General features: G+C 27.5%; 1 protein-coding gene across 7 annotated transcripts in view; it reads left to right on the top strand.

Moving 5' to 3' along the window:
• LOC107449442 (uncharacterized) overlaps positions 1-24106 on the top strand; it is a 40440-nt gene that overhangs the window by 11366 nt on the left and 4968 nt on the right. The window contains exons 1-3 of one of the 7 annotated variants that reach the window (XM_016064967.4): positions 738-842; positions 18020-18089; positions 20249-20462. In XM_016064967.4, the coding sequence (XP_015920453.1) occupies positions 18021-18089; positions 20249-20462 (283 nt within the window). In that variant the 5' untranslated portion in view covers positions 738-842; position 18020. Of the gene's footprint in view, positions 1-737; positions 843-7850; positions 7969-11837; positions 12189-15452; positions 15890-18007; positions 18090-20248; positions 20463-24106 lie in introns of those variants that run through there. The other 6 variants (XM_087165245.1, XM_016064970.4, XM_071179737.2 and 3 more) reach the window with 6 other exon arrangements.

The raw sequence follows: 24106 nt of genomic DNA, 5'->3' as shown, positions 1-24106 counted from the left end.
AAGAGCCTATTCTCAAGACTTGCCAAGCATGAATGAGAAGAAGCGAAAGTGTTTTGAAATAAGAAACGTAAAGTTGCTATAGAAAAATGGAAAATAAATGTAAAACACAAAACTAGAAAATCCACAGTGAAACAAGAATAAAGAAGAATAAATAAGAAGAAAAGCCACTGTGACCGAGAGAGGCAAATCAGTATAAGATGACTCAGCTAGGACTTTTCTTAATGCGATTCAAATTATTTAACATTTTTTTTTTAAATTTTCAGAGAGGCAGCTTTAGTAATTCCTCTACTCTGAATATGCTCTAAGTTATTCTTTAAGAAACTAATAGAAATTTATGAACATAACCGTTAAAATAAACAAATCTTGGTGATTAAGAAAAAAACGCTTATATATACTTAATAGTAAAAGCGAAAATAATAGATTTACTTAAAATAATGAAACATGGCTATTTTCTCTTTACACTGAGATAAAACAAATGTCTCAAAATAAATCGTTATTTATTCATGGAGGACTGTATTCAATTCTATTAATGTACTCAAATTGTGGACAAATTTGCTACTGAAAACATTCAAATAAAAAATTTTATCAAATCTGAAAAATCAATGAGATTCGCTTTATACCTTCACACAAATTTCTTGCATAATTACAGTATTTGTTTCTCAACAAGTAAGATAAGCAAACATTGTATGCAAATAAATCTATTATGCATTTAGTTAAAAACAAACAATGAGAAAGTAGAAGTTGGAGAATGAATAGTCACATGCCTTGGTATTTTATTATCACTATCGAAACTGGCAGATAAAACTTTATTGTATTAGAAATCTCGCTACAGAATTTTTAAGGTAATGTATGCAAATTATTATTTATTTCTGTAATAATTTAGATCAAAAATAATAATTTTTCTAAAACATAATACCAATTAGAATTCTTTACTTCTTTTTATAATAAATTATAAGGCCACTTTAACGTACTGTTCCGAGTGTTGAATTGAAAATCCAGCTAATATTTTAAAAATATATTCATTTATTTAAATAGTATACGAAATATTTTCACCATTTCTAATCAAAACAATACTTCAGACGATTTTCTAGACGTTGACATCAGAGAACTAACTAGCAGGATATTCTTTAGGCAATTATTAAATTCATTCTTACCATTCTTCAACAATTCTTTAAAATTTCTTTCTACATTTTTCAACAAAAACTTGATCTTTCCTTTTCCTGTGCTGGCTCACTATACTTTTTCACAAAAATTCATCCTGATCCAGAAAGTTCCAAAAATGTCGTCTGCTTTATAATGAACTGCACTTAGTTGTTGCTTAAGTTAATATTTGTTTTTGATGACTTTTTCAAAGCTAGAAAATATTTTTTTAATATAATGTTTAAATGAAAATTTAAAATATGCCGAAAATCATCTGATCTGATCTCAAACTTTCTAGAAATAAGTAAAAAAGTATTTTATTCGAAAAATTTCATACCTTAATGGAAATTAGATTTAGGCTTCAAAATATAAAAGAATTGAGCATTTAAAACTAAAATACTTTCATAATTTACTTTAATACTCCCATATACTAGAAAATAAACTCATGTATTTCCAAAATTATTTAGATTCACTATATCACTTGCATATTTTAAATAAACATCGAACCCTTTTATGTCTTTTACTACATTTAAAATGTAAATAATGAAAGTATTAGCAAGTCAAGCTCTTCGTTAGCCCTTATTGTATTTCGGTAATCTTCACGTTAATATGTTAATTTACTTTCAATAAAACATTACATACTCAATTTATTGCTAGTACAAAGCGTTTTATAAAATCAATGGCGTTAGCTTAAGGCAGGAACTTTCAGAAATGTATTTCGTATTTACAAGTCGTAGTTCAGCACACACTCAAAATATTTTCATCTTATCAAAATCAAAGCAAACAGGAATGGCTCTTGTTTGAATTGAATTTCAAATATTGAAGTAGAAAATACAATGCATGAAGATTTACGATAAATCGTGACTTGGCGGTGGAATTGCTCGAAATTGAATATTAAGCTATGTCGTGATTTTGGTTACAAATACAAGATTAAACTTTTGACGGAGCAATAATATTTATTAAATAAAACATTTCACTTTAAATAACATTCTATTTCCAGCAAAAATATAACCTAACAAATTATATATTGAATTATTGGGGTTATGATAAAAAAAAAAAATTCTAAAATGGTTATCATTTGCATGCACTTGTTTGCGTATGGAAAACAAAAGTTTGTCTTTTGCCAAAATAAGTTTTGTTTTTGATAGTATTGGTTCCTACAAATATTTAATAACTCTTTTACTAATAAAAGGATAAATCTTAAATAAATGTCAGAATATTAAAAGAATGGGAGCATTATTAGGGAAATCTCCACCCCACAACTCTTGTATATGTATTTTTAAATCGATGACTTCAAATAATTAAAATTGACAGGTAAAATTTATTTATAATTAAAAAAGATATTCATTTTGTTAAGTACAGAAGTATAAAGAATATGAAAAAACGTTGCAGTGTTAGTTTTCTACTTTTTTTTCTTTACAACTTCTGTTCTGATCTACACTTTAATATACAAAATGGTGCAATTGTACATAAAAGACAGAATACTTTCAAACAGATTTAAATGTACTTTGCTTAAATAAATGAATCGTTTTTAAAATATAGCAGTCAGAATTGTGTATTATATAAAATAAATTAGGCGTACGTTGTTGGTGGTGGGCTAGAAAGGAAAAAAGGGAAAAGTTTAGAATTTCAGCTTCAGTTTTACGCATTCTGCCATTTTTTATAATGCAGCATTTGCAGATTTGTACCACGTGGCAAATGAAGATCACGTTTCAAAACTAGAAATGCTTCTGCTTTATCTATAATATTGTTATTTAAAGTTACTGATTAACTAATACAAGTAGAATTAAGAATGTTTGAAACTGCTGTATTTTTATGTATATTAAATTTCGAGTGATGATTGATGATTATAATATTTTGATTATGAGTACAAGATGGTGAGGAGTACAATGCTGCCGTTGTGCCGCAAAGGTGACACGTCGTGCCGTTGTCACCAACTCGCCATCATCATGCTGTTGGCCTAAAAATTATAGAGTATTTATCTACATATCCCCCTGGAATTACAAACTGGCCGCTGCAGTCGACAATGTTATTTTTCTTTAAAAAATTACTTCATTGTATCACGAAAACCATTAAATTTTTTCACAAATATTTATAATACTTATATGTTGTGAGAAATTATTTAACTTTTTTTTTAAATAAAACATTTAAACTAAAAACAAATACTAGGTCTTTATTTTACTTGAAAAGATGCTTAGCAATAAAGATTGCTCGTTATAAAATATTTTTTTTTTCTTTTTAAAATCAGTTTTTCTCACAATATCAATCTTTCATTCTTTTCTACAGCAACTTCTACTAATACGAACTTTCAATACCAGTTTAAGCTTCGTTTGGAAGTAATGCTTTGGTTAAATATTTAAAGTATATTTACAGATTTAAAGAAATTGAAACTTGGTTTAAGCAGCTTAAAATGTCCTTTAATGTCAAACAGAAAATCATTTTTGACATTTTAAAATGTCTTTAAGGTAATAAATTCCAAAATTCTTTTAGTTAATATTTTGTACACTTGCCTTTTTACTTGTATCAACATTTTACATAATTTCTTTGTACATGCCTTCTAATATTAAATGTTCTTAAACAAATCCTCTTTTCCTACATGTTGGAAGAAAAATTTATACAACTTTAGTACAAGACTGCATTTCTCTTCTGTAAACTTCAAAATATTAAATTATATAAATTTTACCTAGAATATGAAGTACTATCCGTAATAATTTGATAAACAGTCTAGATTTTTTGTATTTATCTTTTATCTAAGTTGATGTTTTACATCAACAAAATTTCACAGCATGTCATTTACCAATTTAGTTCCTATTATAAATAATTTTTTATGAGTTAAATATAGTTTAAACGCACAAAATAGTTAAATATATATAGTTAAGCACGCAGTTTAGCTATACATAGTCTATAGTTTTTGTTAAAGTAAGACTTTAACGCACTAGTTTATCGTTTAATTAAGCCAAAACTAAAAAGGAAATTTAAAAAAAAAAACTAATAAATGTAATGAAAACGCAGTCAATACCTTTTTAAAAATTCCTTTTTGATCTTTTTCCAGCTGACAATTCTTTTTTGACGTCAATGATTTTTTCGGACTTTTAGTCTTATTTAAAAAAAACTGTGAATTTGTATAAAAGGCACAAGAAAATGTAAAAAACAATTTAGCAAATTAACTATCTTCTTTGGTATTGTACAATAATTGAAAATAATTATTTTATTTTCAATACTTATAATTATAATTTAGTAAATGTGTATGAACTTTTAGGATTTTTTCTAAACTCGTTTCTTAATAGCACTCAGTTATAACGAGCAATATGTTAGAAATGCATTTTATTAGACTGTCAATTCATTTATTATGGTGTTTTCATACCGCTTTTCTCACTAGTGATACGTCAAATTTCAAGTGATAATTTGTTTTTTCCACTCTTAATTATTGATTTTCAACTCCTAATGTGTGTACTTTTATTAAAAAAACATATTAAGAGTCATAATTACAAAACACTATCTATATTACAGTTACAAAACATTTTTATACATTAACATTTAAATTATTCATTTCATACTTAATCCTTATCAAAATGTTTCTTTCACTATTATTTTAGAAACAGATTTCTGCTTGAGTAATTCCCTTTTTCTGTTAATATTAAATCTACAAATAAGCTCTTTACTCTTCATAAACGAAAAAGTAAAAATGAAATCCCAATTCAGATACTAGCGAGAAAATATAAAACTCTATTCAAACACTTTTGTTAGTTGCGTTTGAAGCTGCCTTAAATTAAACTTTTTTAGCAAACTCGGCATTGTGAAGAAAATAAATCACTTCACATTGCACACAAAATAAGAATATAAAATCTAACACGAAAAGAATGTTTCCTAAATAGATACTGTTTTATACACTTCCATAAAATTTCTGAGTTTATAAAAAGAGTTTGCGTTTTACGTAAAATAAAAGAATAATGTTTTCAAAACAGGGTTAGGACATTTTTTTTTCTCAAAAAATCCAAAATACGAGTTCTTGTCATCACAAAGCCATAACTTATCCCTCCCAACGAAAATGTATTTTAAGTATAAAGCCCGTTTCAGTAAATTTAATAAAATATCTAAAGGGTTGTTGGAACGCTGGAAATATGTTGTATGAAAAAGCATTTTATTTTTATTAACTGTTCAATAACTAACAGTGAAGCCATTGCTGGCATTACATATTTCCCAGCTTTTAAAAATTTCTTTAATTTCATAAATTTAATCCAGTTACATCTAATTCTTAATCCAATTATAATTAAATTAAACCAATTATTTAATTTTTTCACAGTTTATAATAAATGAATATAAATACTTTGATTCCTTTATTAACAATTATTGTAATGGCAATGTAATAACCTGAATTTTTTAATCTATATATATAAAAATGAATGTCTGTGTGTGGGTTGGTGTGCACTTTATAGACTCCTAAGCCATCCGACAAAAAGCGATGAAAATTGACGTATAGATAATTTCAAGCACGACGAAGGTCACTGTCAAGATTAGAATATTCGATGACGAACTGTTTAAGCCGGATGAGCCAAAAACAAAATAGAATTTTTTGATTTTTTTAGCCATTGTTTTAAATTTAGCGATCGAATTTCACATATTTTAAAAATAACATCAGTGATAATTTCTAGCTTATAGCTCTATTTGATCAAAAAATAGTGTATTACACCTATTTAAATATTTAATTATTTTATATTCGCTAAGTGAGATAAAGTAAAAGAACAACACGTGGTAGCACGCTTGGTCTAGATGTTTAAATAATTACGGTAATATATGCATATTGAAATAAAAGAAAAAAGCTCTGTGCTAGAAAGCAAAAGAAATGGAGTAATTCTATTTATTTGTCTAGAAGAACAGTAAGAAATTGTCATACCATCATTGAGGACAATGATGCTTAATTGGGTATACTATAGCCTACGTCACAGGTCGTGTTATTCCTACTAAATTTGACTAGTAAACAGCATTTTCTGCGAACCTGATTTCTAGCAACAAGTAAACATTAAACGAAGTGTGTTGTTATAAGTCGCTACTCGTCTGGTTGGAAATGTATTAGTCTAGTTCCTTTTGAAATAATTTATTTTGTTGTTTTATCTAAGTTTATGAATTTAGTAAACATATTTAAAACTCAGCTCATTAATTAAACTAAAAGGTAAATATTATTCCTAGTAAAATTTTCGGAGTTAAAGTAGTTGTGTTTTTTTCATATTATACCCAATTAATGCTGGTACTATGTATTAATTGAAATAAAAAAAGTAACTTCTGAACTAAAAAGCAAAAATAAGTAGGTAAGATACTTATTCGCTTTTTTGGATAGCCGTAAAAAATCTACATATTATTATTGACACTAATGCTCAATTAATATTGATGCGTTTTAATTGAAATAAAATAAAATAAGCTACATGTGCTTCAACACCAAGCTCATAGAGGATAGATAAACGGGAAATTCGTTTAAGAAAAAATCAAAATATCGCCACTCACAGATGACGCATAATTCATATGTATCCCTTACGGTAATGTGTACTGCTGGTATTATGGTAATTGGCGAATTGGTTCTAAGGAGAAATCTACAAGGAGTTTTCCGTAGTTTCAAAAAGTATTTTCTCCAGTGGTAGCTAAGATAGTGTATTAATAATTTAATGAATTAGAATTAACAGAACTTTTTTGCACCACTACTTGCAAATATTTTAGCAGTAAATTAAAGGTCAACTAAAGAAATGGTCATGCTCCAAAACCCTTATAAAGTTCTAATCCATATATATATTTCTCTTACACGGCAACAAAAAAGAGCCTCATTACAACTCCCCGAATGGCAACGCTAGAAAATCGACCAATGATTGCCGCTAGAAATGCCACATGTCTAATCTAGCTGAGATGGCTCAACATATAGCGCTTTTAAAAACAAAAACTGAAATAACCAGAGAGAGCATAAGCTAGGCAGAAGTGAGTAGTCTTTGTCGATAGATCTCTATCTTAGTATTTTGTCGAAAGCGCTTTTTTTCACGAATTTATATGTTACGAATTTATTTGACGATTTTTGATTTATATCACGAATTTATTTGTTTTACTAGAATTTATTTGTTTATGCAGGTTTTTCCATTGCAATTCACTTATTTCAATTTTTAATAGACTTAATTATAGCCAAAATTTTAACCTTTTTAAGGAGATATCAGTTTTAGAAATTTTATCTTAAGATTTTATACTACAGCACATTTCTAATAGGTTTAACGAATTACATGTCATTTATTTGAATTCAGATTTATTTTAATGACTTAGTATTTACTAAAAAGGTGTAATTCTTTTTTTAAAAAAAAAAGTTGTTATATGGATTTGAATGATTGTTTTGAATTCTTAGAATTTTGTGCATTTGCAATGTAAATAAGTTAGTAGCGAGCGAAGCGAGCTTGGTTTGCGAAGCAAACCATATAAGATTGCGTAGCAATTTTCGGGGGTTGGCGAGCGTTAGCGAGCAGGGGGCGCAGCCCACTAGTTATGTATATTTTTTAAAAATATCAGCTGTAGTTAGCTGCCACTGACAAATGTGCATAAACTCAAATGTTGCCCCTCGTAAGGGATATGTACCTGAGAAAATCACTTAATAGTGGTAAATTATAACTATTATGAATTGGCCGTGAGCAATAGCATCATACCAAGAGATGCTAAATACATTTTGTTTTTATTTCAAAGGTATGAATTACAAGCAACGAGCTTTTCTTATTTCAATGACGTAAAGTCACCGAAGATTACAACCTATAGCATTAATCAAAAAAGTAGAAATTATTTTATTGAAAAACTTAGTGGAAGAATCAGGTAAGTGACATTTATTTTCAGAACGAAAAAAGAACACATGTATTCCAATTACTTCATTTAGAAGGTGGAACTAATAATTCTTTTTTTTACCATTTCCTAATTTGAAATAAAAACCATGCAAGCATACTAAAAACTACTATGGTTTAGTTACGTTAAGATAAAAGTGAATAAAAGACGTAAACATATTAACACAACCACTTCATGCTATTTTCTCTAATTCATTAATTCCCTTAAAAATGTCATTCACCTGGATCTTCCTTCAAGTTCTTTAATTGTTACGTTATATGGTTCTCAGTTTTGAGCGTGATTGCGTCGTGTTTCTCAGTACTGATTTACTGATTCTTTTCTTTCTTTTTTTATTCACCCCGTGCGAAGGACGAGTATTCAGCTAGTTCAATATAAATGTATGACTCATTAATTCACTGTCACGACTAAATCGAATATCAAAATCAATTAATTTATTTCCTAACTACAAAAATGTTTCAGTTATAAGATTATTAAATTCTTATAGTCTCTTTGGTGATGAAGCTGTTGACAAATTATTTAAAATTTAATATTAAGGCTGTTTTTCGAAACCTCTGCAGTTGAATAAAATGGTGCTTTTTGCGAATAATATGCTATTCTCATAAATGATGTGAGTTAGCAACAGTTACTCGTGGCTGTTAGGGCAATTTTAACCTATTTTTAACCAGCCCCCATCTCCTGTTTATTCTAAAAATGGTGCAAAACGTCAATATGGAGGAAAACAACGGTTTTGGGAAAATGAAAAGCGTTTGTGGTTTTTAATATTTAAAAACTTACTATAATGATGTATTATCTGGGCTCATAAAAATTTGTAAAAATGGAATAAGGTATTGATTTTGATAATTTTCACCTAAGCGAAAAAACGCCGCCAAGTTGGCGATTTTCAAAGAATAAAATTTTTTAAATTTCATAGTTATTTGCCGGTTCTAAGGCCCAGATAATTTTTTGCGGCAAAATGACAAATATAGTTTAAAATTGCAGCTAGCTTCAAGTGTAGGGTATTTAAACTGCGGTTTTTTTATTTTCTTTGGCGAAAGAGCTTCAAACAACTATGTTAATAACACGGTATTGGCTGTTTTTTTTTTATTTTATATTAGACAACTACCAACAAGTCGGTTAATAATTAGATGTCAAAAATTTTCAATTATATTTTAGATCTATTTTTTTATAATTTTTAGTTCTTTCATTCAGATTACCTTAAAAAAACTCAAGATAAATGATACAGATGAAGTTTTTGATTATTTGAAGTAAAGTGAAAAGTTTTTTGACATTGAAGTATAGCTTAGGGAAATACAAATTCTATGTGACATATTCAGTTTTGTCACGAAACTTTTCTCCCTCAATCAGAAGTTTTGATAGCTGTTTCCTGGTTCAAACATTTAATTTCCTGTCGCTAAAGATTTCTCTTATCGAAAATGGAAATGAATGCAATTCATCTATTTTTTTTAAAAAAAATTGGTTTTTAGACATCTCTAATAGATTTAGAATCACCAGAAGAAAAAAAAAATTCGTATAAAAAAGACAATGAGTATTCCAATCAAAAATTGAAATTACTTTGAAAATTGTTTTAAATTGAATTTTCCTTTATGATTTTGCATGAGGCACGAAAAAAAAAACATTTTGCGTTTGAGTTTAAAATACTATTTAGATATGATAGATTACATTTTTTGAAAAATACAGGAGTCTTGTCAGATATTTGAAAGTATTATCTGAAAGCTCTAAAAGAAAGATTTATCTAAGGTTAATGGGTATATATATATATATATATATATATATATATATATATATATATATATATATATATATATGTGTGTGTGTGTGTGTGTGTGTGTGTGTGTGTGTGTGTGTGTGTGTGTGTGTGTGTGTGTGTGTGTGTGTGTGTGTGTTTATCCTTTGTTTAATCATAAACACAATCTTAACTCAAAAATATGCCAATAAAATAAATGCAAATATGAGCAAAGCAATAAATCTTTTTTAAATCTAAGTTTGAAATCAGAATTTGTTTGATTCAGTAATATGAAATCAGAATCTTTTTTTTGTAACTTAACACTTTCTTCTCAATTTTTCAAAAGACTATATTCTCTTTTGAATTGCAATCATACAACTTTTTCACAACATTTTAAAACCTTGTTTTGAAAAGTCTGTCTTGAATCTTTTTATCCTGAGTAATAGTAAAGTAGGCTTTCAGTTCAAATAACAATCCAATTTTTCCTTCCTCGACTAGAAAGAGAGGTAAATAGTGAACAAACAGAGCGCAATCTTGAAAACTTCTCGCGTAATCCAATAGGCACGCATTTGGAAACTTGAAGATTATGTCTGCGATCGGTATAAAGATTTCACAACATAAGGAAAAAACCTTATCCATCAAAAAGAGATCGAAACTATTCATATAGTGAATGAAGTTCTCAGAAAAGAGCACTGCTACAAAATATATTTCCTGACCCATATATTGAGAAATTTCAAGAAAAATCTCTTTCATTGTTATGCATAAAGTTCAGTCTTGAGTTAACGTCCATGCTGTTCATGCCTCACAATTCTTAAGGAAAAAAATATTTCACAATGCACTTATATCTAGTACCTGAAATACTTTTATAAAAAAAATTTTATTCGAATAAGTCAACATAGTAAAATAAAGATAAATAATACTGCTAAATTAAAAGATATTTTAAGAAAAGTTTTATTTCAGCAAAATGTTAATTCAAGTGTGTATCATAATATAATAAATGTTCTTTTTCTTAAAGATCATTCGAAAAACTTTTCCTTTTTTAATTTTTCATTCTTAAGTGGTCCCTTAAAACTGTTAAACATGAACTGTTATCAAATAGTTTTCTATAAGAACTAGAACTAATTTAAAACTACCTTTTAAACTATGAAAAAGGTTGTTCGCCTCCGTGACTTTGGTCACAAGGTGCTGATCAGGCAATGCAAAATGAGCAAACTTCCGGTACCTTCCATGGCGAAGAACGATAAGTTCAGTGCCTGCCGTATATATTTAGTATGCTAATGAGTAGAAGTTTACGAGTCACAAAATTAAATTAAGAAATCGATGCTATGGTCTCCATTTATTTATTTATATCCAAATGTGTAATTCACTACGAAACGTTGACATATTTTTTATAACCTAATGATATACAAGTTGAATAAAAGTTTCACTTATTTTAATTTAAAAACAAATTAACTTTTTAAAGCCCAAATATTTTAGGTTTTGAATAACATTAAGCAATTTCCTTACATTTATTGAATTTAAAAATTAAACTACATGCTTTAATTAAATTCAAAATAAAACTAAAATTATAAGTCTATGTATACATGATATTAACATTTTCTTTTGCATATTGTGCTATTATGTAATTAACAGATTTCCGAAAGGTTTTACTAGGTTACTAGGTTAAAGGGGTTTTTTTTTTGAAAAATGGATTTTTGACTATATTACAGTTAATTCCATTTTAATCACCAAAATTTCACTCACAAAATTTTGAAAACGAAAACAATTACTTAGAAAAAATTATTATAAACTAATTATTATCAAATAGTTTTTTTATAAAACTAAAACTAATTTAAAAATACCTTTTAAACTATGAAAATTCTCTTCATGAAAATGTATATTATTATAAAATATTTTTACAGTAATTTTTACTGTCATCTTTCCCTCCATCAGGCTTACTCAACACCAATTTATTTCGATATTTTTCTATTATTCATCCCTTTGTGTGCTGACATTCCTCTTCCCTAGGAAGTTCATTCATAAATCGCATATTATATTTTTAAACCGACCTAATAAACAAAATTATTATTCTATTTTTTTTTTCCAGTTTCCTTTATGGAATGTTTCCCTTTTCCGCAGTCTGTGACAAAGTTTATTGATTGAAACACCCATTCTTTCCTTCGTATGGAGCAAAACGTACACTTGTTAAACACTTGTTTTGAATTTTGATCCTAGTTCATTGTCACATTTCATGTCTTCGTTCAACTGACAAAAAAATGCTTCGTCTATCTCGTCAATGTTTCGATAAATCAAGGCTCGTATTGGTTTTATAAAAGTATTACTTAATTTTTAAGTACATTTCAAGTAGGTAGGAGCTCGTGGTTTTGTTGTCCAGAGCATTCCTCGATAATAAAAAAAAAATACAACAAAAAAGCAGCTTGATTATAAAAGAATCGACCTGGATGAAAACAAAATGAAATGAATGTAAAAAGTAAGATAATTAATTGAATTTAATTATTTTTACTTTAAATTAATAATTAATAAATAATAGATTAATTATTATTTTATTGACTGATTATTATTTGATTGATTACTCAAATTTAAATTCTTTTTAAATAGAAATATTAATAATTCTCATTTGTAGATCATTTTTGAATCTGATATATTTAATTAATTACAAATTAAATTTTTAAAGAAAGCATTGGTTTACTTCACATTTTATTTTTACCATTATAGGGTTTATAGCTTTAGAAAGTTAGAAGTATGTATACTTTTATATAGACGTATTTTACTTAAATTCCATAAACGTATAATTTATCGCTCCAAAGTAATTGTAATATTTTATAAAAATTTCCAGATGCTAATAATACATTCAAAATGTAGAACGCAAACTTTGTTTGATCATTTTTGCTTTAGTAAATTATTGCTAAGCAATCACTCACTCGGAACAAATGATTTCAAAATCATTTCTTATTTCCATTTTTCTTCTTCTTCTATAGCTCTACAGCCCTTTGTGGGCCCTGGCTTGTTCCACAAATCTATTCCATACAGCCCTCAGTTTTGACTTCTCCCTCCATCGTCATTATTTCCAAGTCGTCAATAACTTCGTCCTTCCACCCTTTCCTTGGGTTGTCTATCACTTATATAAATCACTGAAATATAATCATGAAATCTGATAAATCATGAAAATCACTTAGATTATATTTATAATATGCAATAGAAATGTATTTATTTATTTATTCCATGTTGCATGGAAGTGCCCGCTTTTTTCTAACCGTAAACCTATTGTTTACATTTTTTTTTTAAATTTCGTAATCTATCTTAACGTATTCTAATTGAATTAAAAATGAATATTATAAATGAAAATTTCTCTGCGAAAATATTTCAGTTTTATTAAATAAATAATCCCAAAAAAACTGAAGTGGTAAGATATCACTTGATTGAAAACCTCATTAGCATCAAATATACGAATAAAAATAATATACGAATTGGAAACAACAGTTGACACGTTTCAAGCGTTCAAAAATAGACGTCTATTTACAAGACTTGTCAGGTGTGAATGAAAAGAAGCAAAAGTGATTCTTTCTTTAAATCATTTTTGTTTCTTCTCATTCACACCTGGCCAGTCTTGAAAATGGGCTCCTATTTTTAAACGCTTGAAACGTGTCAACTGTTATTTCCAATGTATATTTTAACTTTACTATACGAATAATATACGAATTGGGAGCAACAGTTGACACGTTTCAAGCGTTCAAAAATAGACGTCCATTTTTAAGACTTGTCAGGTGTGAATAAGAAGAGGCAAAAGTGATTTGAAAACAAAAGTGATTCTTTTTTTTTTTAAATCATTTTTGTTTCTTCTCATTCACATCTGGCCAGTCTTGAAAATGGGCTCCTATTTTTAAACGCTTGAAACATGTCGACTGTTATTTCCAATGTATATTTTTTAAAGAAAGTTTTTAATCAATTAGTTTCAATTGTATGTTAGAGAAAAGATCTAGCTGCTGTCTATTTATTGGTCAGAATACTAATCTATAAGATAGCAATAATTTAACTTTACTATATTTGATCCTATTATACAGGAATGTACTACGATATTTTTTCTTTTCTTAATATTTTTCGTATTTTATTATCGCAAATAATTTTAAAATTTCCACGATGCTTTCTTTTAGAACTATGTTCATTCCAGTTTTCAGTTCCACATAGTTTCCTAACCTTAAAGTTTTTAATCTATTTGAAAATCAAGAGAGAAACTGATTTACTTCCTTTTCCTATGACTGTTCACACGCTAATTTTAAAAGCATGTGAAATGTTGCCATAGGTAGAGAGTTTTGCTCTTCGTCATCTATAGCCCATTTCGATGGCCAATACAATGCGCCGTAGCTGGTACTAAAGACCTGTTTATACGATACAATGATAATTTCTCAGAACAATTGCAATCTATTTTTTATATGCAGAAAAATATTTTTAAAAAATCAAAAATACGCATGTTTTTTTAATGAAAAAAGAGATAATTTTGTCTCGCAGAGAATGCAAACGAAACACTAAAAAGCACTACGCTAAAACTGCCTGTTCATTTTTAAATAATTTCATTAACAAATTTTTATAATCATGTATTTATTTATTTTACATGTGTTCAAACGCGGAATATTATATGTCATTTCAAAACTGCTTAGTAATGGAATCACGTTTCATGATTTTCTTGGACGCTCCTCTGATTTGTCCTCAAATCATGGCTTATAAATCTGTCACTTTAGACATCATTATTAAACAGCTAAAGAGCAACATTAACGCAGATGGGGTCGACTAGATCCCTTTTACAAATTTTACGTGCTATCATTTGCTATCTAAAATAATTTTAATAAAAAAATTTAATAGATACATTAAAATATAACCTTTAAAACGCAGAAAATGCATAAAAAAGGCAAATAATAAAAAATCTCCAATGTATCTTCGTGTTATTTCCCTCATTTCCTCTTTTTACTTTTCTGTCCTCACGCCAAGCTTTTAACAATGGAATCGTCCTCTTCCTAGCCTCTTGTTAAAATTAAGATCAGTCATTTATTGTAGTTCATATACGTCACACTAGAGCTGCACAATGGGCTATTGGCGACGGTCTGGGAAACATTCCTGAGGATGATCCGAAGACATGCCATCACAATTTTGATCCTCTGCAGCGGGGATGGCACCCCCGCTTCCATAGCCCGACGACCTGCACGCGAAGTCGAGCACTTTACGGTAGAACAGTTTTAACGAGGACCAATACCGCACACCCTCGGTCCCTACGCAGACTGATGAAAGTGGTCACCCAACCGCACACTGACCGCAGCCAATGATGCTTGACTTCTGTGATCTGCTGGGAGCCGAGTCTTAACGATCAGTCCACTGCAAGACAAAATTAAGATCAGAGAAATTGATTTTGATCAGAGACCTATCCATCGAGAACTAAAAGAGCATTCTCACTGGATATTACATGCGAAAAAATCTTATTCAGTTTGTATGGCCCTAAAGACTTTAACACCATTCTATGCATCAGTACTTAGAACTGAACACACTTTACTATTAAGATTGTCAGAATTGCTGGAATAAAACTATACAAACGCATTCTTTTCGTTTTCAGAAGCTGCGCTCCAACTCAAAAATTATGCGTTTTTATATAGATTAGTATGAATGTAACTTTTAATGTCCTATTGGTGAAAATACTAGTCAGATACAAGCCAGAAGCACAGTATCAAATCTGTGGAAGCTTTTCTCATGTTTATATCAATCAATCAATTGAAAGTAGCAGCTGCCGTTTCTTGAATTTTTTTGAGTCTCAGGTTATTTTACAAAGTTTTTGTTTCAGTCGAAAATCAGTTTTATTTTTCGTGTGAAGTAGTGAATATTAGTTTCCTCTCATTAGTTAATTTGTATGATTTTCTAAATAGAGTTTAACCAGGAATTCATTTTTCATGCTATAATTTTTCCGTTTTATTAAATTTATATAATAATTATTAATATCTTATGGTTTTCAAGGAACTTAAATAAAAGCTCTAGGATCGTGTATTCGATTTGCAACAAACTTGATGTAATTCTTTCTTATTTTGAAAAAAAAATTTTTTTATTCAGTATGATTGTTTTTGAATGTCTTAAAGATCTCACCTTACTGATATAAAATCCCATAAAACTGATAATAGTGGGTGGATCTTCCATGTAAGTATTAGTAGCTTCTCTTTCTAAATAGCTTCTCTTTTTTTAATATGTTTCAATTGTATACATAATCTATTTTCGTACTTTTTTTATTGAAAAATTTCTTTGTACAAACCTTATACTTGTATTAAAATTTTTCACAAATAGAAAATAGGACTATAGAATAATTTATTTTTCATACAGTAGATACCTAACAATATTTGTGAGGTTTAAATATTTTTTAGGAAATTTCTGACCATACATATTTGAAAATAATACTTTTGAATCTTAAAAAAGAAAAAAGTCTAGATGGGGTGTTTCTGAACTCCCAACTACATTCCTGAATATTAAGTTATAAATCTTTGTCATTCATCAGCAACAAGTTTTAAGTGAAAATATGAAGAAAAAAAAATTTATTTTTTAAGCATTATTTTGGAATGATTTGTTATTAAAATTGTTTGGTGTTTCTTTGTTTTTCTCTTTATTTCATTTTTATTAACCTTTTCCTACATTTCAAATATTTTCTTAACATTTACCATCAGTTTGTGGAAGTGTCCTTCACATGATTTTGTTCTGAATTTTTTTACGTAGAATATTGGAGATTCCCGGAGAATAACAGTGTTGTATCAAGTGTAGGCAAATTGTTATATTTTTTTCTTTTTTCACAACGTCTGCTGCTATTTTCTTAATGCTTAAATGGTATCCCATAATTTTTTTATAATCAAGACTAATTCATGGTTAAAGTGATCTATCATCGGTTAAAGCATAAAGAGTATGGTGTGATTTGTGCTTAACTTATTAAGCATTTTATTCCTCTTTGTTACTGATTTTTCAGTGTCATAGAGATTTTTATCTGTTTTTTTTTTTTTTTTCGTATTTAGACGTTTTGAAAAATTCAAAAACTAATTATGATCAAATCTGAAGTGTTTTCAAATTTTGTCATTTTTATCAAATTTTTAAACATTAATATTAATTTCAAATTCTTTTTCCTTGCGTAAGCAAGTGATCAAACTTGCATTCCATTAAATAAGCTCACAAGAGCATCATTATTTCATACATAACAATTTCTGGTTTATCTAGTTTTTTAATTTGTATAATAAGATTTTTTTCAAAAGTCAAAAGCAAATTTTCTAAGTCCGATAAAATCACGTACCTGATTGTGTCTGATAGTTTATATCCAGCAATCTCATTTAACAGAATTAAAGGGCTAGCATATTTTAAACAAAATGTAAAAGCTGTTTTAATATTTTAAAACAATAACTAAATAGGGGCATAATCAGTTCTTAAACTTACCTAAAGTATATCTTCAAACAATTTGAAATTGCTGAACTAAATTAATTTGGTAATAATAACTTTTAAAAAAGGTAGTATCAAATTAGAATATAAAAAATAGAATATCTTATTCTATTTTTTATTCATGACCAAATATATGGTATGTATCAACTAGATTCATGAGATTTCTGATTAATTGTATCAATTGTTTTGTCAATAGTGCAGAGTCTTTGTTTTATCAACTTTGCTAGGTTTTACCCAACTCTCTCCTACAGGTAAATCTCTCAATTTTTTCATGTATAGACTTATAAAAATTCATTCATGTAAAAAACTTTCATCTTGGGGGAAAAAGAAATCCTTTAAAATAAAATTCATGGGTTTTTAAAAGATCGTTTGAACTACCCACAAAGCATTAATTGAAGAGAAGTTAACAAATTGATTTTAGAATAAGTGTTCTTAAATTCTAAGCTATAAGCTACTACTAAGCTATTTACTAAGTTATAAGCTACCATTTAGGATTTTATCTTCTATTTCTTAAGAAATCAAAAATATAAAGCTTGTGTAATGATGCTCTTTTCATAACAATGTGTTTTGCCAATATATATATATATATATATAATATTAGATAAGAATAACTTAATAGAGTATAGAAATTGAGGGAAAAAAACGTTATAAATTATAAAAAGTTGAAATTGAATCAAGACCAAAACTTAAAATGTTGTTTTCTTGACCTTTTTTTTTTATAATCTTTTTCAATGTTGACTGTTTTTTTTTTTTTTTTTTTAATTTCTATAAATAGTTATTATGATACATAGAAATTTTTTAAAATGTAAGAAAAGTTCTCTTTATCTTGTATTAAACGTTTTGTAGCTTTTTTTTTAGCATGAAAAAACATGAAAAAGATTTTGTGAGTCTAGATATAAATGGGTATGAGCTTCACACCACCAAAAAAGTAAGCATTTTCTTTTCTTATTGCTTTGATTAAATGAGTTTACTATTTGTTTTAATTAAATAAAATTGCAATTTGTTACAGTAACTTAAAATGTTCTAAATAATGCTGTTTAATTTAAAAATAGTCATTTTTCTCATGGCCAACTATAGCATGCAAAACAATTATCTAAAAGATTTTTATTAGTTGACAAGGGAGTAAAAATAACTTTTTATTTTAAAAGAATATAAAAATTTTATATACATTATCATAACTTAAATGTATTCTTCTCGAACTTTTGTTTTTTGACAAATGTATCTTTGACAAAAATCAATTTATCCTTTTGAAATCTTTTATGTTGTTTTATTTTTCCTGTCATTTATTTTTCCTGCCACTATTTTTCAGCGAATTCTAAATTTTAATTTACAAATCAGGTACTCATAAACTTGAACAAATCTTATTGGATACTGAACTCCTTTACCTGTCACTTAAAAAAAGAACTAAACATCAAAACATTTAATTACATTCATTCAAAGTTGTACAATGAAATGACAGTAAAATTTTCGAATGTTATTTTTATTGCATTTGTATGATTAAACAAAATATCCTGATAACTGGAGTTCTTTGTTTTCTAAATTTTAAAGATATTTTCTTGTTTTGATGAACATTTTCTTAATGTTATTATTTGTTATACATTCTAAGATATTTACTGTATTAATATATATATTCACTGTATTAATATATATATTCACTGTATTATACATTTAAATTAACTATTCTGCGTATTTTCTATATAAATTTTATACATATACATATGAAATATACTAGAAATATATATTATCTTGTTAAGAATCAATTACAGCTTTTACATTTCAACAGAATTTTGGCTTAAATGTTGTAAAAAAAATTTTCAATATAGTCAGAGCCGGATTATACCTTTCGTAGGCCCTAGGCATAGCCGTTTTTGGGCCCTCCCTCCTTTCAAAATATATACTAAAATTTTCTTGCATATATTTTTTAACATTTTTATTAATATAGATTTTAATTTACAAATTTGTTTATCGAACTTTATCTGCAATACCGACATACTGCCGATATTGCAGTTGATATCGATAATACCATTATGATTAGTTCGATCGATAACTGTGTAAACACTTCACGTCAACAATACTACAACAAACCAGCAAAGAAAACAGTGAAATTGATAGTGAGATTAATTACAAGAAATATTTACGCTATTTTAGATGTATTAATTTTTAGAAATGACTAAAAGGCGTAAAGCTTATAGTGATTTGTGCGATAATTTCGGTTTTCTTGTTCACCTAATTATTATTATTATTTTTGATTAACAATAAAATTACATACTATTACTGGTTTGCAAGAATAATTCAGGATTTTTATATAAGCTAGATATACCTGCATGTTTATTTAACCCTTTGAGGCAAAATTTTCATTAAACATATTTTTCATTTTCATTTTGTTTTCATTTTGCCAAAATAAGTGAAAAATATTTCATTTAGCACTGTCCGGTTCCGAAATAAAACATCAGGCACCACCGTCTCTTTTTTGATGTAAAGGTAAAATTTCTAAGCATGACTTACTTCCAAACAATAATTTTTCAAATTTGCAGTTATTTAAATCTAAAAGAAAAAGTAATTCTTCATTGGAATTTCTATAATTTACAAAATCAATTATTGATAAATTAAATTATTGATAAATAAATATAAATGGAAAAAAAATACATTTTTTAAATGCTTTTTTTTTTTATATTTTAAAGCAAATGTAATTCTGAGAATCCAATAAATTTTTTTAGTAACTATTAGACTGTTTTTTATAATTAAAAAATACCAAAATGTATTAGACCTAATTATTACCTAATGATTATAGCTAAAGAAAAAAATGCATATATAAGAGACACACTGCTGTCCTATCTGCACCAAAGGGTTAATCCGTAATTTGAAGTGTTAAAAAATTTTTAGCTTCTGTTTGTTTTAATATATTTTATCATAAATTTTTTATGTATATAAATATGGATTAAAGATAGTTAATTTAAAAAAATTCCTAAATTTATTCTTTTGCAAAAGTATTATAAATAAGAAGATTAAGAGATAAAATTATTAAAAATTTTGCAAAGGTATTACGGATAAATTTATTAATCATTATAAATATTTTGTTTCTTTCAGAAACCTCCGAGCAAATTTGGTAGCATCAGTTCAGCAGTTTTATATGGCTTGTGTTCCTTCTCCATGGCTTTTGCAAACAAAACTGTCATCAGTGTTTACAAATTTAATTTTCCATTTTTCATCATGGCATGCCAAATGATTTTAACTATCATTTTTCTTGAAAGCTTGAAAAGTTTTAGAGTAACAAATATTCCAAAATATTCTCTAAAATTAGGTTTGTTTTCTTCTGTTTCATTTTAACTGTTAATATTTTTACACAACAAGTGATTTTTGCTTTGTTTCTTGTATCAATGGCTTTAAATGGTTCAAATACAAGGCTTTAGTAATTTTAACTGTCTAAGTTTTCTTGAAAAAATTTAATAAACATGGGATGAACATATTGCTCAAGGAGTAATAGATATATTAATGCTGCAGTGTTAAAAAATGTGTGAAGGCACAAGTAGTATAGTTGGAAATGATAAAATGTCTTTTAGTAATAAGGACAGTATTTGATATGCTACTGATATGATTTTTTGATTGATTGTTTTTTTCTAATACATAAATTACAACTATAGTGATACAGACATTTTAGTACTTCATTTTATTTGTCTACTAATAATTTTTTGCATTAAGTCAAAACTTAATTAATTATTTTTTTATTTATTACATGGTTCGCAATTTAAATCAGGATAATACTAATGCCATAGTTCTGTAATTCTATTATTCTGATAATATATAACTAGCCTTAAATCTTGTGTTAAATTTAATACAACTTAAACCTACTTATCTCCTTAAAATAAAATTTGTGTCTATAAGTTTATGTATTCTTGGAGAAAGGAAAAGCTATGGATGGTGTTTTCAATATAAATGTAAACAATGACAATCTCAAGCTCTTGATCTGCTCTATTTCTGGTTAGGAAGTATACAGTTGCTTACTACTGCTTATTCTGCACTGCTATATTTTCAAACAGATAATTTTGTTTTTAGTAAAAGAAATAAATTATATAATTTCTGAGCTCAAATCTGACGTATTTCATAAAATATTAATGATATTAAGTAATTCTGGTGAGTTTGAAGTGAAGTGAAAAAATTTTTTAGTTATTTTAAGATGTATTGTTAAAAAAAGGTGACATAGTTGCTAGATTGAGAAAGAACTTTTTTTTTTTTTTTGACAGTTTCGATTTGGCCTCTTTTCACTTGTTTATTACCGTTTGTTCTTGGTGCAAGAAAAGAACCATCATACGTTAGTATTAGCATATTATTTGAGCAGCGAGATTAAGTTCATTTTGCAAATAATCATTAAGGTATAAATTTTGAAGTTGGTATAGTGTTAAAAAATTTAGAAGTGTCTTATGATGATGATTGTTATTATTATTATTTTCAAATGACAATTCTTAAGTCTTGAAATGACAGGTCTTTAAATGACGATTATTTTAAACACAAATAATAAATCATGTGACAAATACAATAAATGCTACTCAAGAAAGTCTCAAAACACAATGATCAAGTTGCGAGCCAAATGGCTTCAAAACACACCAAAGACAGTTACCTGGAAGCATAGGCAGTAAAGAGCTTGCAGCTCACCCTAGTGTAGAAATATACCGTCCATTTTCAAATTTCTTGTATTCAGCAGCAGTGGCGTACGCAGAATTTTTTCAAGGGGGTGTTCATAATTTTCTGAAACTACTGAAAGAAATTCGAGTCTGTAATAAAGCACTATTATTTCCCTAATTTAGACAGCTAAACAATTTTGACTTTTTATTTAGACAACATTGTTTGGTTAAATTTTGATTTGATTTTTTAAGTTTAAGAACATAATGTAATATCTTCTGAAAAAAGTCCAATGTCATATGGGTGGGAAGTAACACTTTGAGGGCCACTTTCACATTCATCAGATTTTGTTATGCTAGAAACGTTTTCTTCAACGAAAGTATCACATTTCTGTACAACAGAAAAACTTACATTGATACTAGATGCTGTCACCTCACTAATTTCAGGTCGTGATTTTTTCTCAAAATAATTAAAAATTGTTAAATTCTTACGTTTTGACATCCTAAAGATCCAAGAACAGTAAATATATATACTGGCACAGAAATAAATGCTATGCTCAGGGCCGGCGCTTACACGGGGACCTAGGCCATTCAAATTTTTTCGGGCCCTTCGATTTTAAGTTGTTTTTCTCGTATATTTTTTATTTATTCAAATATAAAAGTATTTATATATCTTTTCATTTCAGAAAGCATGTTTAAAATTAAAATAAATAATAATAAATTGAATTTTACTTTATTTTGTTAAATTAGAACTAAATTTTAATCATAACATTTTGAAAAAATTTTAATATATATTTAAAATTGATTTTTTTAAAAACAATCATTGTTTTTCTTAATTTTTTAAAATTTATTTTCAAAAATATCCATTTTAAGGGGGCCCCTAATAATTTGATATTACATCATCCACTGTACTCCGTTCCCCTTTTATATAATTTTTCACCGCATCTCCAAAATTCTCGAATTGTCTCAAAGACAACAGCACGTCTAGGATTACAGAATCATCGCGTAAAGATCTCGCGAATGACAGCCAGTCTCGAAAACTATACTGGCAGGACAGAAAAGAACCAGTCCGTAACAGTATCACGTGAATTTGGTTTCAAAAGTACACCCCTATAATAGTAAATGTTTTTTCAGTATTCTGAGAAATACCGTGAGAAAAAAAAGTAGGCATAAGGCAGATAAAAATATATTGTCTTAAAAAATAATAGCTCGCATAATTTCTACTAAAATTTCTATTTTTGCCATTTTGTCTGAGCTCAAGGGGGGGTGTTTAAACCCCTAAACCCCTCCCTTGCGTACGCCACTGTTCAGCAGTATTAGGATACCTACCTACACATGTATTCTTTTTCGGTATCATCAAAACTATTCTTTACATTTGTTTTTACCATCATTCTATTATCTGAACTGCTCTTTAGATTATGTATGTAACATTGTAAAACTTTACTCAAACGTTTCAAATACATTTAATATTTTTCTGTACTTTTTAACATTTTTAAAATTTATTCTTTTATATTTATTATTTTACATTTAAATTGCACGTTTTAAGTCTGTAAAATATTAAATATTTTTAAAAATGAACTAGTCATCTAATAAGAATCAAAATAATCTGAATTATATTTTAAAAAATCTGATTTAAATAAATAAAAAAAATCACGATTTATTTTTCAAACCTTATTTTATGTAGCATTGTTGTGTGTTATTATTAACCTTGTTTGGTTATGTAATATTGACTTTGATTATGTCTTTAATTAGTACAGTAAACTACTTTTATGGCTTAAAAGTAGTTAAAGGCTTAAACTGCTTGTAATTATTACAAACAGTATAATAATTTCTTTAATGTTTATGCATGCATAATGTGCACATGCTATATGAACATAATTAATATAATTATTGTATTTAGTAATCTTTTTTACTAATTATTTATCGATAATTTATAATTACTTTTCTAGAAATTTTTTGATCCTCTAAAGTGCACAATATGACTTTGTGAACTATTATTTCTTCAAATAACAATGTCTTACTCCTTTCTTAAATACATTTAAAAGTTTTAATGCATAAAAAATTAGCTTCATGAAAGAAGATAATAAATGGCTATTGTAGTACAGATAAGCTAACAGAAATGGCCAATTTCAGAAATCTTAAGCGCAATTGCTGGTTCTCCCCCTTCAATCATCATTTGTATAATGATCACTCAGCGAACAACTCAAGCCTTGTTTTTTCCTTTCTAATCTCATTCATTAAAAAATAGGATGTTGTTGATGTTTAAGACATCTGCATTTTCTAATACAGTTATTGTGTCTTGAAAATAACTTTTGCTTCTCTTCAGGCT

This window comes from Parasteatoda tepidariorum, chromosome 1 (genome assembly GCF_982258835.1).
Source record: "Parasteatoda tepidariorum strain Cologne lab strain chromosome 1, Ptep-v5.0, whole genome shotgun sequence".
In the NCBI taxonomy this organism is placed as follows: domain Eukaryota; kingdom Metazoa; phylum Arthropoda; class Arachnida; order Araneae; family Theridiidae; genus Parasteatoda; species Parasteatoda tepidariorum.
The sequence above is the reverse complement of the archived record's forward strand: the minus strand, read 5'-3'. Positions and strand labels throughout refer to the sequence as shown.